This window comes from Meira miltonrushii, assembly GCF_003144205.1.
Source record: "Meira miltonrushii strain MCA 3882 unplaced genomic scaffold FA14scaffold_4, whole genome shotgun sequence".
In the NCBI taxonomy this organism is placed as follows: Eukaryota; Fungi; Basidiomycota; class Exobasidiomycetes; order Exobasidiales; family Brachybasidiaceae; genus Meira; species Meira miltonrushii.
The window spans coordinates 1543904-1557371 of record NW_020289946.1 but is presented as its reverse complement, the minus strand read 5'-3'; the positions used below and the strand labels follow the sequence as shown (position 1 = coordinate 1557371).

The 13468-nt window shown below is 43.9% G+C and overlaps 5 protein-coding genes across 5 annotated transcripts; 3 read left to right on the top strand and 2 right to left on the bottom strand.

The window, feature by feature from the left end:
* The first annotated feature begins 136 nt into the window (after positions 1-136).
* On the top strand, positions 137-2626 carry FA14DRAFT_138267 (kinase-like protein). The gene is made up of 3 exons (XM_025497053.1): positions 137-454; positions 782-1559; positions 2028-2626. The coding sequence occupies exons 1-3, from the start codon at positions 179-181 to the stop codon at positions 2498-2500; spliced, it is 1527 nt and encodes a 508-aa protein (XP_025353391.1). The 5' UTR covers positions 137-178; the 3' UTR covers positions 2501-2626.
* FA14DRAFT_81226 (uncharacterized protein) lies at positions 2618-3552 on the bottom strand. Its single transcript, XM_025502939.1, has 5 exons — positions 3419-3552; positions 3245-3319; positions 3044-3168; positions 2885-2989; positions 2618-2815 (listed from the first exon to the last, which is right to left on the bottom strand). Exons 1-5 carry the CDS (start codon positions 3420-3422, stop codon positions 2735-2737), a joined length of 390 nt encoding a protein of 129 aa, XP_025353390.1. The 5' UTR covers positions 3423-3552; the 3' UTR covers positions 2618-2734.
* A 131-nt stretch (positions 3553-3683) lies between these two features.
* Positions 3684-4601, bottom strand: FA14DRAFT_168898 (uncharacterized protein; the record flags this gene model as incomplete). Its single annotated transcript, XM_025500171.1, has 2 exons — positions 3684-4415; positions 4476-4601. The coding sequence occupies 2 exons, from the start codon at positions 4599-4601 to the stop codon at positions 3684-3686; spliced, it is 858 nt and encodes a 285-aa protein (XP_025353389.1).
* A 457-nt stretch (positions 4602-5058) lies between these two features.
* On the top strand, positions 5059-8868 carry FA14DRAFT_162217 (uncharacterized protein). Its single transcript, XM_025499481.1, has one exon. It carries the CDS (start codon positions 5118-5120, stop codon positions 8790-8792), a length of 3675 nt encoding a protein of 1224 aa, XP_025353388.1. The 5' UTR covers positions 5059-5117; the 3' UTR covers positions 8793-8868.
* Positions 8869-9116: 248 nt separating this feature from the next.
* Positions 9117-12203, top strand: FA14DRAFT_162216 (Metallo-dependent phosphatase). The gene has a single exon (XM_025499480.1). The coding sequence runs from the start codon at positions 9146-9148 to the stop codon at positions 11915-11917; it is 2772 nt and encodes a 923-aa protein (XP_025353387.1). The 5' UTR covers positions 9117-9145; the 3' UTR covers positions 11918-12203.
* Positions 12204-13468: the final 1265 nt, after the last annotated feature.

Genomic DNA, 13468 nt, shown 5'->3' with positions numbered 1-13468 from the left:
TTACGGTTCACAATCTGATGCTTCATCTTCGTATCCTTCTCCTGTAGGACTACCTGAGCAGTTGCCAGTTCAACCATCGAGTCAATTATTGAACATCGATGATTCGGATCGGCCGGGCTATGGACGTTCCAATACAGAAGAGCGGGAGCGAGAACGTGAGAGGATTCGTCAAACAAATATGGAGATCGAATTCCGACTTTGTCCTGTGAAAGAATTGATGTTAGGAGAAGGAAGACATTCAGATGTTTATTTGGGCGCTTATCGAGTCAAAGAAGAGGTGAAGAATCCTTCCTTTGAGGTTGACGAAGATGAAGATCATGAGTGGCGATTATGTGCGATGAAAAGACCACATGCTGATAGACAATCACAATTGCTTGCTCTGGAAGAGGCATTTGCCTTGCGAAGACTGGGACCGCATCCGAATATCATACGTTTGATCAAGATTCGAGACGAAGTTCAACTTTCTCGACCAAATTCTCCAAGGATAGATGAAAAGCAAAAAGCGATAGAAGTACAAAATGAACGTGTAAGTCAAACAGGTCAAGCAGGACTAGGTCTTGGATTGCCAAGCAACTTCCTTGCGCCGACTTCTGTCAGAGCAAGAGCGACTAGCGATGTGAACGCATTGGAAAAAAGCCTGGAAAAGGGAAGATCACAGGCCAATACAGGTATGCTGCATCATCGCAGAATGATCAGTCAACCGGAAAATTCTAGTGAAGGCGTTGTTCAACCAAAAGTGAGGATTGTTGCACCCGATGCAGAGGAATCGCATAGTCCGCAGATCGATGGAGGTGCAGGAGTATTACGTCAAGCTGAGACAGACACTTCACGAAATGACGCACCACGGTTGTTGATGCTATTGGAACTTTTGCCTTTTAGTCTGTCATCATTTTCTCGACGCAACCCTGAATTGGTCGATTACAAACAATGGCGAACGTGGGCGTTGGAATTGGCAGGCGTTGTGGAATGGATGCATTCGCGTGGATGTATTCATGCTGATTTGAAACCGGAGAATATCTTGTTGACTTCTGATCTTCATGTGAAGTTGTGCGATTTCAATTCGGCATTATTCCCAAATGCATCTACTCCATTAATGGATGGCATTGGTCTTGGAACTCCAGCTTATGGAGCACCAGAACTATCGCGATCTCTCAACAAATCATCTGATTCCAGCAAAGGGTTCAGTTATCCTGTTGACATTTGGAGTTTAGGTGCGATCCTATATACTCTGGCAACGGGTACCGAACCTTTCAGAAGGGCAAGATCGATGATTGATATGGTTTATCGCAAAAGGGTATTCTTTGAATCAGAAGAGAATGATCGTGTTGCCCGAATGAGTGTTGCAGAAGGATCCAGTACGGCAGGTCCAGCAAGCTATTATTCTGGTACGATTGCAGGTAACCAAGGAAGCTTACCGACAAGTCGCAAGAGTAGCATCCGTGGTAGAAAGAGTGACGGCTCAGGCATGGCAAATACTTCCACATCTACACCTTTGCGCTCACAAGCATATAGTATGCACAAACGAGCTCCGAGCACAGAAAGTGTCTCGAGTATTAATAGTAGCATGGTCGTTTCGAGTGCTTCTGGCATGAGACCTTCGATACAAGCAATCAACATTTTACTGGATGATAGGACACCAACAGGTCTTTTGACAATTCCTGGATCACCGCAAATGGCATTGAGAAATATTGCTGCTGCAAATTCCAACGAAGGAGGCAAGCATGCAGGAACGTTTGCGACTATCAATGGACACCATCGTGCATCATCAATGGGCAAAGCACAAAGCCATCAATACGCTGGAGGCACACATTCACGCGGTCAACAAAGATGGAGTAGTCAAGGAACAGAACCGCACGATGCCGGACACGGTGCAAATGCATCTCTTGTTTCTCCGCGAACAAATACGACGTTGGACCTATTGGCACTCCGTCCAGATTCTTTGAGGAGGACGACATCCTATAATGGTCAAGATACAAATGCCAACACATCACAACCTGAAGCACAATCTCAGGAACGGGAAAGTGGAGAAACTCAAATGGAAAGAACCACGTCAAGAGAATCTTTATCGAGCTTGAATGGAGAGTCGCCCCGTGTTTCAATCTCACCTCCATCCTCCCTCTCCAGAAAGACTGGCGAAAATGCTGAATTACGATTAGCAGTAGCCGCTGCATTTGCACGATCTACCAATTATGCACCGCCTTCAAACTCAACAACTTCCAAGAATACCACAATCAAAGATCTTCGAAAGATGAGTGGAGACATGTCCTCTTTCTCACTTCAAGATCGCAGTCAAAGCCATACTGGATATGGACACGAACAAGAATCGTACGAAGAACAAGAAGATCTAAGGGCATATCATGATGGAACGCCTGCTCTGCTCTTACCTGGCGGTGGTAGATTGCCTGATCAAGCAAGAAATTTGCTCGAAAGGATGCTAAGAACTGATCCTGCTCAACGTCCAACAGCGTCGCAGGTTCGAGCTGTTTTGGAATCTCTATGACATAAAATAATGCAACCTTACTTGCTATATATCATCTTTTCCTTTATTCTATGCTTTCATCTTCATCTCCGTAAAGGTTTTTACTTTCAAATATTTGTACTTGTATGATCAATGTATCAATCTCATAAAAAAAGATGACTGTGGTACATAAGTGAGAATAAGTAGGGGACAGAGGGATACAAGGAATACACAAAGGTCGCCAAACGTTCCAGACGAGACAGCAAACACGAACACTTATTCGCCTTCTTTCAAGATACCCTTTGCACGCAATTGATCCACATCTGGTCTAGAAGCGAACTCCTTGCCGAGCTTGTCCTGGAAGAAGGGGGATGGTATAAGTATGGGTATTGAATTATCGAAAGGTATATATGCTGCACTACTCACTTCCAATTGACTTCTTTCCAAATCGCTCATTTTGCCTTGTAGAGCAGGAGCTACATTTTGATCTTTGAGCTGTTGTACGGGAATGGCAAAAAGGAGTAAGCCAGACTGTTTTGCATCTTAATCGTCTCTCTCTCTCTCTCTCTCTCTCTAATCACTCACAATTCCACGTCTTTCCAATTCTTCACGTTCAGGTCTACGTTCTAAACGACCTTCAAGTTTATCTTCCAATTGAGATTTTTGTAAATCTGCCGAAGCTGCTTGCAAAGCGGGCGCAAGGTTACCAGCTGTGGGGGGCGGGAGAGGGAGGGTAAGTATAAGTTGACTGAATCGTGATCATCTTCTGATAACGGGAATAATTACTTTTGAGAATGTTCTTGTCTTGCAATTCTTTCAAGTCGCTACGATTCTTGAGCAACTTTTCCAATCGTTCTTTCTCTTCTGTGTGATGGGGATCGTTAGTCGAAGCTGTGGGGAAGGACGGAGGGTTAGATTACTTGATTAATTCTTTACCCTCTTCTTTGTTCATCTTCTTACCCATGATGAATAGTACTGCTAGGTGTGATGATGGTGATGGTGGTAGTTATGATCATCAAAACACACCTCCTCAATTCGTATGACACTCTATTGCAAGCCACAACGACGACAACGGCCCGAGACCTTAAGGCGCGCAATGAGAAGGCACTTTATCAGTGTGAATGCACGTAGAAAGTACAAGTGTTACTTTAATCGGCGGACAAGGCATTTCAATCGCACGGGCCAAAAGAAAGAGCATTTATTATAGAATACATGGCAATGACATTCATGGACCTGGCAATCGTAAATCATTATGAAGAGAGCAAACCAACTTGACATAATCGCAATCACAATTCTCCATCGTTAGAAAACCATGTCGAATCAAAAAATCGATCAAGACTAAAGCGCAATTCGGTTTGAATTTGCCTTGTTTCATTAAGGGTAAAATTTGATCAATATCCATCAATTCGAATGATTCCGCTTCTCCATCTATGGGTTTAGGTTGAAATGAATCAGGTACTAGAATATCATAAGTATATTCCACTTCTGGCTGTCTCCATCCTAAAGGCGTACGATAAAAGTATGAAATCACACCATTTTGTTTCATCGCTGAACGTGCCAAAGATTCTTGCATTCCTGCTTCTTCTCCGCATTCACGTACCATTGAATCAAAAGGTGAATCTCCTGCACTTATTCCACCTGCAACGGAATTATCCAAATAACCTGGCCAAGTTGATTTGTTATGTGCTCGTTTAGGTACCCATATTTTATAATTTGATGTATAAGCAGTAGCATGAACTCCAAACGTTGCCAAACCGAATAAAGCACAAGCAGAACGTTCCAATGCAAAAGCTTCTTTTCGATCAGGTCCATAAATGCTGTATAATTCATTTCTCCATCCTTTTAATGGATCAGGGAATATATTTCGATCACGCCATGATTCAACGATTTGCCTCAATCCTTCCGTTCTAGCTTTCTTGGTCTGTAGTGAATCATTGAGCCAGACCTGTTTTCTATCCTGTGAGATACAAATCGCATCTGTTCGCTTTTGTTGTATATCATCTTGGAGTGCTTCTACCACAGATGGAGGCAGGAATCCGATCTGAACGCCTTGAGGAGGTTGACTGAGAAAGAATGGCGTCAAGCTGGTGTCTGACCATGGATCGTCATTATGACATTGCTGTACGACAGTAAGCAGATCCATCTCCTTTGATTATATATGATATTGCTGAGAGAAGTGAACATTCTTATCGTCCCCACGCTTAAGTGTAGCCCCCACTAATCTCACTCAATTCACGTGTACGCTATATCCCTTAAACCCGTTACAGCCTCACAGGGCCAGTATCAGCATCATTGATGGAAAGAGATAGAGCAAGTCCATCCGTATCTTTTACCTATACCACCTCCCCCTTGGTCGTCAACAAAATAACATCAACGGTTAACCTTACTGGCCTTACGGTCCTCTGTATCCGATAGATTCCCCTTTGGTCCTTCGTTTATTTCCGGCTTTTGAGAATTTGCGCGTTTAAGACCCTGACTGACTGACTGGCTGCACTGCACACACAATTGGGGAAAGTTGGGAAAATGACGTGCTTGACAAAAAGAAAAAATTAGTAATTTAAGAAGAACCGAAAAAAGCGGCACAAGAGCTGTATGACTAATTTATATCCGCTCTTGCCTGATCACCATCATCACTTCCTACTCTCACTCTATCCTAATCATGGCTGCTGCAACACAAGCCAGCATTGCCACTTCGGCTGTTGTGTTCGCTGGTGGTTTGGCTGTTGGTATCGGTGGGGCTTTAGCACTCTCTCGTGGCGCTTTTGCTCCTTCCACCAAGCCAAACAGAAAGACTGGCGAAAAAGCTAGAAAGGGATTGAACTTACCAAACGGTCAAGCTGTAACCGCAAAAGATGTTCCTGCTTCTGAGGTACTCGATGGCGTTGACCAAAAAGGTGCAGGACCTGTTGGTGCTCAACCAAATGGGATCGTGAAACCCGTCATTGCAAACAGCAAGACAAATAAACCCGCTCCCGTTCTATCAATCACCGGTAAGGAATTGTATCCTGAACCATCGAACAAGAACCGTGTAAGCGATTTGGAAACTCGAATGAACCCAACCGAAGCCAAACGTGAGAATGCTGCCGCTTCTGAACAAGCAAATGCTCAACTTCCCGTCTGCTTGACAGGTTCACCTCAAAGTAACCTTTTGAGCACAAGTACCGGTCAAATCGATAAGATCGCTTACGAATCAAGCTCAGCTGTTTTTGTCTATGAAAGTCAAACAAACGCTGGCTTTGGCTCTTACTCTGAGAAAGAAGCAAATGATGCACAACGTCGAGGCAATTCTCATACCAAAGTGGTTAGCATGCAAACTCGCGCAGGTGCAGGTGCTGCCATTGCTGGTTACCTCTCCGAAAATGGCAATTCATCCGCTCAAAGTACCGTCGATGGCAGAGTTGTTTCCGCTTTGACCAACGCAGATGGTTTCTTGGCAATGGCACCTTCTCTTGCCAACTTGGCTGCTGCAACCAACAATCGTCGTCTCGTTTTGCAAGTTTCAGCTGCTAGCCAAGAACGTGAAGTGATTTCAAATAATTATTCTTCCGTCCTTGCAGCTGCTTCAACTGTCGGAGAGGATATTTCCGTCGTCCTTTCTGCAGGACGTCAAGAAGCTGTTGACATCGCATCAATCGTCTCTTCACCTTCCATTCAAGGTCATGTGGCACACGTCTTTGATGGCGCTTTCGCTGGTCCCCAATTGGCCAAATTGAACGCTCCAAACAAGACTGAAGTCAAGTCAGCCTCTTTGTCTGACGCTTTGCAAGCCTCTGGATATGAGAATTTCATTTATCAAGGACCTGAATCTCCTTCCGTCTTGCTCATTGTGCCCAACGGATCTCACTTCGAAGCTGCCAAGACAATCTTGTCTAGCGCCAATGAAGAGATTCAAAGCACTTTGGGTTTGATCGCCGCACGTGTGATCCGTCCTTGGAGCGATGAAGATTTGTTGAAATTGATTCCTTCCAGCGTTGAGACTATTCATGTCTTGGATGAAGTTCGTGTTGCCGGTCTTACAGGCGTCTTGTTTGAAGATGTTCAGGCTACCATCATGTCCAACATCCTTTCAGCCAAAGGTCCAACTCCTATCGTTCAACCTATCGCTCTGCACTCTGCAGAACATTTGAGCGCCGGTCATTGGAGCTTGTTGCTCAATGCAGCTGCCACTACCGCTCACAAGTGGCAATTGGATTTGGATACGATCAAAAATGTGGAAGTCAAATCCCTCGAAAGCGATTTGATCGATCAAGCTACTAAGCTTGTCACTTTCATCGATCAAGATCAATCAGCTACTGCCACAGCCGGATCTTTGTTCGCTCGTGTCTTCCGTGACCGTAATGGCAACGTTCATCATTCTCGTTTGTTGTCCCGCTTTGACAACTTTACAGCTGGCGGTCTTGTTCGTCATGACGTTCTTCTCACTGCACCTGAGAATTCCGAAAGCGCTGCCCAATACCCATTGCAGGTCGTTTCATCGGGTAACCAAAGTAACGCATTGGTGATTGGTGATCTTGCCGCATTGAAGGGCTACAACGTCTTTGAGTCATTGAAGGCTGGCGGTGTCGTTTTGATCAACGCACCTGGCTTGAACGGTTTGGAATTGGCATCCAGGTTGCGTGCTGAGGATAAGCAAACGTTGGCAGCAAAGAATGCTCGTGTCTACCTATTGGATGCACCAAAGGTCGTCGATGGTATTCACAGTGCCACAGCCAAGGCAAGAGGTGGCAAACATCGCATGGCATCGAATGAGGTGCCCAAAGAAACCGCCGCTGTTGTCCTCTTGACAGCCGTGTTGAACAAGTTTGCTCATTTCAACGCAACTGCTGTCAAGGCTTTGCTTGGTAAAGTGCTCGGAACGGCTCCTTTGGGTGACGAAGGCGTATCGGGCGTTGTTGATGGTTACGTTTCAGGCTTGCAATTGGTTGCATTCAACAGTGAAGAATGGAAGAACAGTCAACCAGTGAATGAAGTGGAAGCATCAGCTCCTGTTCGTCCAACGCAATTCCATTACAATGCCTTCTCTCCTTTGGCAGACGCTGCTAGCTTGAGTGCTGATCCAAGTGCCGCTCGTGCTACATGGACTTTGCCTGCTTGGCAAACAATGTTTGGTGAAGCGTACAATACCGATCACAAATCTTTACGTCCCGATTTGCCAGAAGATAATTACGTCTTGACCGTAACGGAGAACCGTCGTTTGACTCCTCTCGATTATGATCGTAACGTGTTCCATATGGAACTGTCTACTGCTGGTACTGGACTCAAGTACGAAGTTGGTGAAGCATTGGGTATTCATGGTTTGAACGATGCTGATGAAGTTCGTGACTTCATTTCTTGGAGTGGATATGATCCAGATGAGATCATTAGCGTTGCAAGTCTTTCTGACCCAACACGCTATGAAAGTCGTACCGTATTCCAAGTATTACAACAACGTCTTGATATCTTCGGTAAGCCTGGCAGAAGCTTTTACGAGACTTTGTCTAAGTTGGCAACGGACGTTGATGAAGCAAAATGGTTGCGATTCGTTGGTTCAGCAGAAGGTCAAAGTACGTTCAAGAAATTGTCTGAGATTGAAACTGTTACGTATGCAGATGTTTTACGAATGTTCCCAAGCGCACGTTTACCTTTGGATGTCCTTTTGACTGAAGTTGAAGCTATCAAACCACGTCATTACAGTATCGCAAGTGCACAATCTTTCGTTGGTGATTCCGTTCATCTTTTGATTGTTACCGTTGATTGGCGTACGCCAAGCGGTAGTCCAAGATACGGTCAATGTACACGTTATCTGGCCAACTTGAAGGTGGGAGAACAAGTGACTGTTTCACTCAAGCCAAGTGTGATGAAACTCCCACCGTTTACCACTCAGCCGATCGTGATGAGTGGTTTGGGTACCGGAGCTGCACCTTTCCGTGCTTACATTCAAGCAAGAGCCGTTCAGAAACGTCAAGGTCATGAGATCGGACCGATGATTTACATCTTTGGATCACGTTACAAGCATGCGGAGTATCTGTATGGAGAAGAGCTTGAAGCGTACGAGAAGGATGGAATTGTGAAAGTATTGACTGCATTCAGTCGTGATCAAAAGCACAAGATTTATATTCAAAATCGAATTGAACAAAATCAAAAGGATATTTTGGATCTTTTGATTCCGGAAAAAGGAGCTGGAGAAGAACGTAAAGGATTATTCACCCTTTGTGGACCAACTGATCCTTTGCCAGACGTTCAAGAAGCTTTGATTAAAGGATATATGTCCAAGACTGGTAAATCCCATGCAGACGGTGAAGCATGGTTAGAAGAATTAAAGGAAGAGGAAAGAGCAGTGTATGAGGTGTACTGATGTGGTGCCTTTTAAATATGGATTTGTTTTGTCTTGTTGCCATTCAGCCAGTAATATTATGATTGCTTTTCTTCTTTAGCCAGAGAGTGTTTTGTTGTAACCGTTGGCGTATTCGGCGGCTTTTAGCCGGGTAATTTGGCTTGAGTTGTACACACGGACCCTGAGTGGTGGGCGTGTGCCAATTGGGCGGGTAACCTTATTTTCCGTAAAAGCGGCAAGGCGTGTGTGGGCAAAAAAGGCGGAGAAAATTAGCCTGGCAAGTGATTGGAAGAAGTATAAATGCTTATAAAAGGACTTGAATACATGCACCTCTTCCATCTCTTTGTTCCCATCAAACACGGTGGATGAAAAATATGGCAGAAAAGACTGTGCTACCTATCCTACACTTCAATGATGTTTATCGTGTTCAACAAACATCAAAACAAGGTACAATCTCGGCAGATCAATTCGCAGCAAAGATTGCACAAATACGAACAAAATGGGGAGAAAAGAGTCGAGCATTAGCATTCTTGGAGGAAGAGCAGCAGCAGCAGCAGCAGCAGCAAGAAGACAAGGCAGTCGAACATATTCAACATAATTCTACATCTACCTCTGATCCACTACATGGCCTAACACTTTTCTCTGGAGATGTTTTCAATCCCAGTATCGAATCAAGTGTAACACGTGGAGAACATATGATTGAAATCTTGAATGCAATGTCGATCGATTGTGCATGTTTGGGTAATCATGATTTCGATTTCGGTTATCCACATTTATGCAAATTAATGCCACAAACAAATTTCCCTTGGACGTTTTCAAATATCGCAGACGTTCAACATACAGATCCACAACGTGGACATGAAATCGAACCACAAGAAACGGATAAACAAGTTGATGGTACTTTACGAGCTTGGGTGACGGAAATGCATGGAGGAGTTCGGGTTGGATGTATTGGTTTGGTAGAAAGAGATTGGATTGCAACCGTTCCTGCTTTTCCACCAAATTTTCGTTATAGAGGAATGGTAGAAATTGCAAAACAATTATCCGAAGAATTACGTGATCCGAACGGACAACATAAATGTGATTTGATCGTTGCTTTGACTCATTGCAGATTACCGAATGACATCGATCTGGCAAATGCTTTGGGCGCTACTAGCGATTCACCGGAAGATCAACATGGTGTCGATCTTGTGTTGGGAGGACATGACCATACCTACTATATTGGCAATGGGATCGATAAATACGAAGGAGAAGAATGGGGAACATCTATGCCAGGAACAGAAAAGGACAAAGGATGCATGCTGATAAAAAGTGGAACAGACTTCCATGATCTAAGTGAGATTGAATTGCAATTGAGCGAACCCAAAGAAGGTGTAATACGAAGACGGAGAATCGTTGGTGCAAAAGTACGACGTCATAAAACAAAGCCAAACGATGAAACGTTACCAGAATTAAAAGCACACATTGATGAATTGATGAAACGTGTCGATCAAGCAACCGGACAACCTGTTGCATTTGCAATGACTTCTTTGGATTGTCGAATGGACAAAGTTCGTACGGACGAAGCGGGAGTAGGAAACTTTATCGCGGATATCCTCTTGCACAGTTATGATGATGCTTTACGTCAACGTGATCAACGTGGCGAATTCGAAGAAAGAAGGGCAGATGATGCACGAGAGGTAGATTTAGCTTTCATTTGTGGCGGTAGTCTACGTGGTGATGAAGAATTTGGACCGGGTATCATTACTCTACGTGATATTTTGACAATCATGCCATTTGAAGATGCGGTGATCGTTAGAAATCTTAAAGGGAAGGATATCTTGGAAGCTTTGGAGAATGGTCTGGGCGCATACCCAAGCCAAGAAGGTCGTTTCCCACAAGTTGCCGGCATTTCTGTCGATTGGGATTCAAGTAGACCGCCAGGACAACGTGTGGTGGAAGTAAGATTGCTCAAGGATGTGCACTTATTCGATGAAGAAGGTAAAAGAGAAACTCCGACAAACGCATCTCCAGCATTAGAAGGAGGTGAAGGAGCAGAAACGTATGCGTTCGAACGGAAAGAAGAAGGTGGATATTCGATCGAAGTGAACAAACCTCGAATTCGTAAAGGAGAAAAGTTGGATCCTGATCGAATTTATCGAGTGGTCACGCGTGAATACATGGGTGATGGTCATGATGGTTATGCGGCATTGGATCGAGCTTGTGGAGAAGATTTAGTCGATCACGAAAACGGTAGCTTGATGAGTACGCAAGTTCGTAAGTTCTTGCTTGGTGCTTCATTGATTTGGCGATTGAAAGCATTCCGTGATCAAGCCAAAGACGATGGACTTTCCGTTGTTGGTCAAAGAGATACACTTTCTCACAAAACCAGAAAAGCCATCGAACGAGCTCATGCTCTTTCTGATCCACCTTTGCCGTCTTCAACAATCAAGAATCATCCTAGTGCTGTACAGGCTACATCTGCTGGTGCCGAGAGTGCTGATGCCAAAGGTGGTTCGGGACAAGCGACACCCAAGAAAGCAGGATCACGTAGGGTGGTTGTGGATTCCAGTCCAGGTGCTTTTAGAGATGCGATGCATGTAGGCGCAAGTGAACATCATTCTCATTATGATGCAGCTTCGAAGCATTTCCGTGATTCTCGTGTTCCAGCGAATGCTCGATTACGTTCTCCCTTATCAGCTTCTTCAATGCGCAGTGATCGGATTGATCGTTCGATTGATTCAGTTCTAGCTGGAGATGATGGCGGTGGCGGCTTGACGGGAGATGATTCACATTTGAGTAATGGCGAACTTTCTGCAGATGAAGAAGGACAAGATTCGAGTAACTTTTTACGAGAATTGCGAAGACGAAATGAAGATGAACTTGCAGAAGTCGGGTCTGTTTCTTCTTCGGGTGATATGGAGTCGCCATCAGCTTTCCGTGCTCCTACATCAGCATCCACAATGATGGGTAGCAATGATGATCTTTTGATGGCAGGTTCTTCTTATTTTTCACCAAAAGCGATCAGAAGACATGTCGAAGTTACTGCAGAAGATGGTGCTCTCTTGCGTTCATCAGAGGGAAGTTTGGCCATCATTGCACCTATGCGTGATGGTCGTTTGGTCGATCTTGCAAGGAGTAAAACGAAGAATGCAAAGAAAGAATAGAAGGTGGATGTCACTAACGCTATGATCCATAAACATTTGTACACTTTATGCAATCCATAGACTAATACTAGAGATGATGAGAGGAAATCTGAGTCAATAATTGATGCACTATCACAACACACACGCACGCCACCAGATGAATATCGTTTGAAATGATTGATTGCAAAGCAGGTACATGGCAGCCAGCGAGCTGCAATCCAATGCCGACATCCACTTCCAATCAAGAGTCGGAGACGTTCTTGAAAGAGAGAAAGCAAAAAGAAGACAAAAGAAAAGGAGGAAAAAAGTGATTTGAAAAGAAAGGGCGCGCGTCTCAAGGCTTGAGTGTAATGCCAAGGACACACATGGTAACGGTGTTGGCAAGCCAAATTGAACCGATTACCTCCATTAAGCAAAAAGAAAGTTGACGTAAAACATCTCCGAAGAGATGGATGTAGACGTCAATCTACATAGAACAGATACTACACTTGATCTAAGCCAAAAGGCCGAAAAGGTGAGGGAACAGAAAGAAAAAGTTGCAAAACATAAAATCAAATTATATACTCTTGCGCAACAAGCAAAATTACGCCCTGGCTAACTGCGCAACGCACAAGCCCATTTGACTCAGCATTTGAAAAGCACGTGCAATTGTTTGCAATTTGAAAACAATTTTGACACGACGCGTTGTAGATCAGGGGTAACGCGTCTGAAACACTATACGCGGATTCAATGGATACACACGCTACAACAACAATTAAACAAGCATTCCCCTTGCATGCATGATAGGATGTGAATTTCTGTAACGATCGAAAGTTGGTATGAATGAATGCATTTGATCAGCATTGACACCATACTTACCTCTTTAAGCTCATCGGGCATGTACATGAGCTATTATACATACAATAGGTATATTATCAAATCACCGTAGTTGATGCATGAATGAAAATGCAAGGAAAAGCAGGTACAATGATTATTTCACCGGATCTATCTCGATCAAAAAAGAGCTTGACATCGTAGATCATTGGTATGTATGTATCAAAAGGGTTTCTCTCATCCTTACTTTCTTTTATCCGTTACACATACATTCCTGTGTGTGCCAAGATAAGGTAATATGATATCTGGATAGAATATTTCCATTGGGATCGGTGTTTGCTGAATGTGAAATGGTTGTGGCTATAAAGTGAACTTTAATTGCAAGAATTAAAACGTCATCTGGCACGTCCGGCTTTAGGAATGGGAATCGGACGCGCCGACGCAATAGAAGTGCGTCGGGGCAACAAATGTCATTTACGCGTCTGCTTGGTGTTGACTGAGTTTTGCTCTGAGACCAACACGGGTAAAATAAGAAGAAATGATATTATAAACCTTAAATTAGGTAAATTGCAACTAATCTTCACACGCTTCGGATAACATTCAATTGAACAAAGGAATAAATGATGAACCTTGATGAATATTTGATCCTTTGTTTAATTGAATCGGATCTCTTTGCAAAGGGTCTTCATGAGTGACCGTTGCCTCGGTTCTCTGTAGATAAATGAGATTTGACTTCATTTGACTAATTTAGACTTTATT

Excerpts from the sequence above, each read along its gene's own strand:
- FA14DRAFT_138267 (XM_025497053.1), top strand. The coding sequence starts at position 179 with ATGGAGATCGAATTCCGACTTTGTCCTGTGAAAGAATTGATGTTAGGA. Across the intron at positions 455-781 it reads TGATCAAGATTCGAGACGAA|ATCGATGGAGGTGCAGGAGT; the intron begins GTTCAACTTTCT and ends CATAGTCCGCAG. Across the intron at positions 1,560-2,027 it reads AAGTGTCTCGAGTATTAATA|AAACTCAAATGGAAAGAACC; the intron begins GTAGCATGGTCG and ends GGGAAAGTGGAG.
- FA14DRAFT_81226 (XM_025502939.1), bottom strand. Across the intron at positions 3,169-3,244 it reads AGACAAGAACATTCTCAAAA|CTGGTAACCTTGCGCCCGCT; the intron begins GTAATTATTCCC and ends CGCCCCCCACAG. Across the intron at positions 2,816-2,884 it reads TGGAAAGAAGTCAATTGGAA|GACAAGCTCGGCAAGGAGTT; the intron begins GTGAGTAGTGCA and ends CCCTTCTTCCAG.
- FA14DRAFT_162217 (XM_025499481.1), top strand. The coding sequence starts at position 5,118 with ATGGCTGCTGCAACACAAGCCAGCATTGCCACTTCGGCTGTTGTGTTC.
- FA14DRAFT_162216 (XM_025499480.1), top strand. The coding sequence starts at position 9,146 with ATGGCAGAAAAGACTGTGCTACCTATCCTACACTTCAATGATGTTTAT.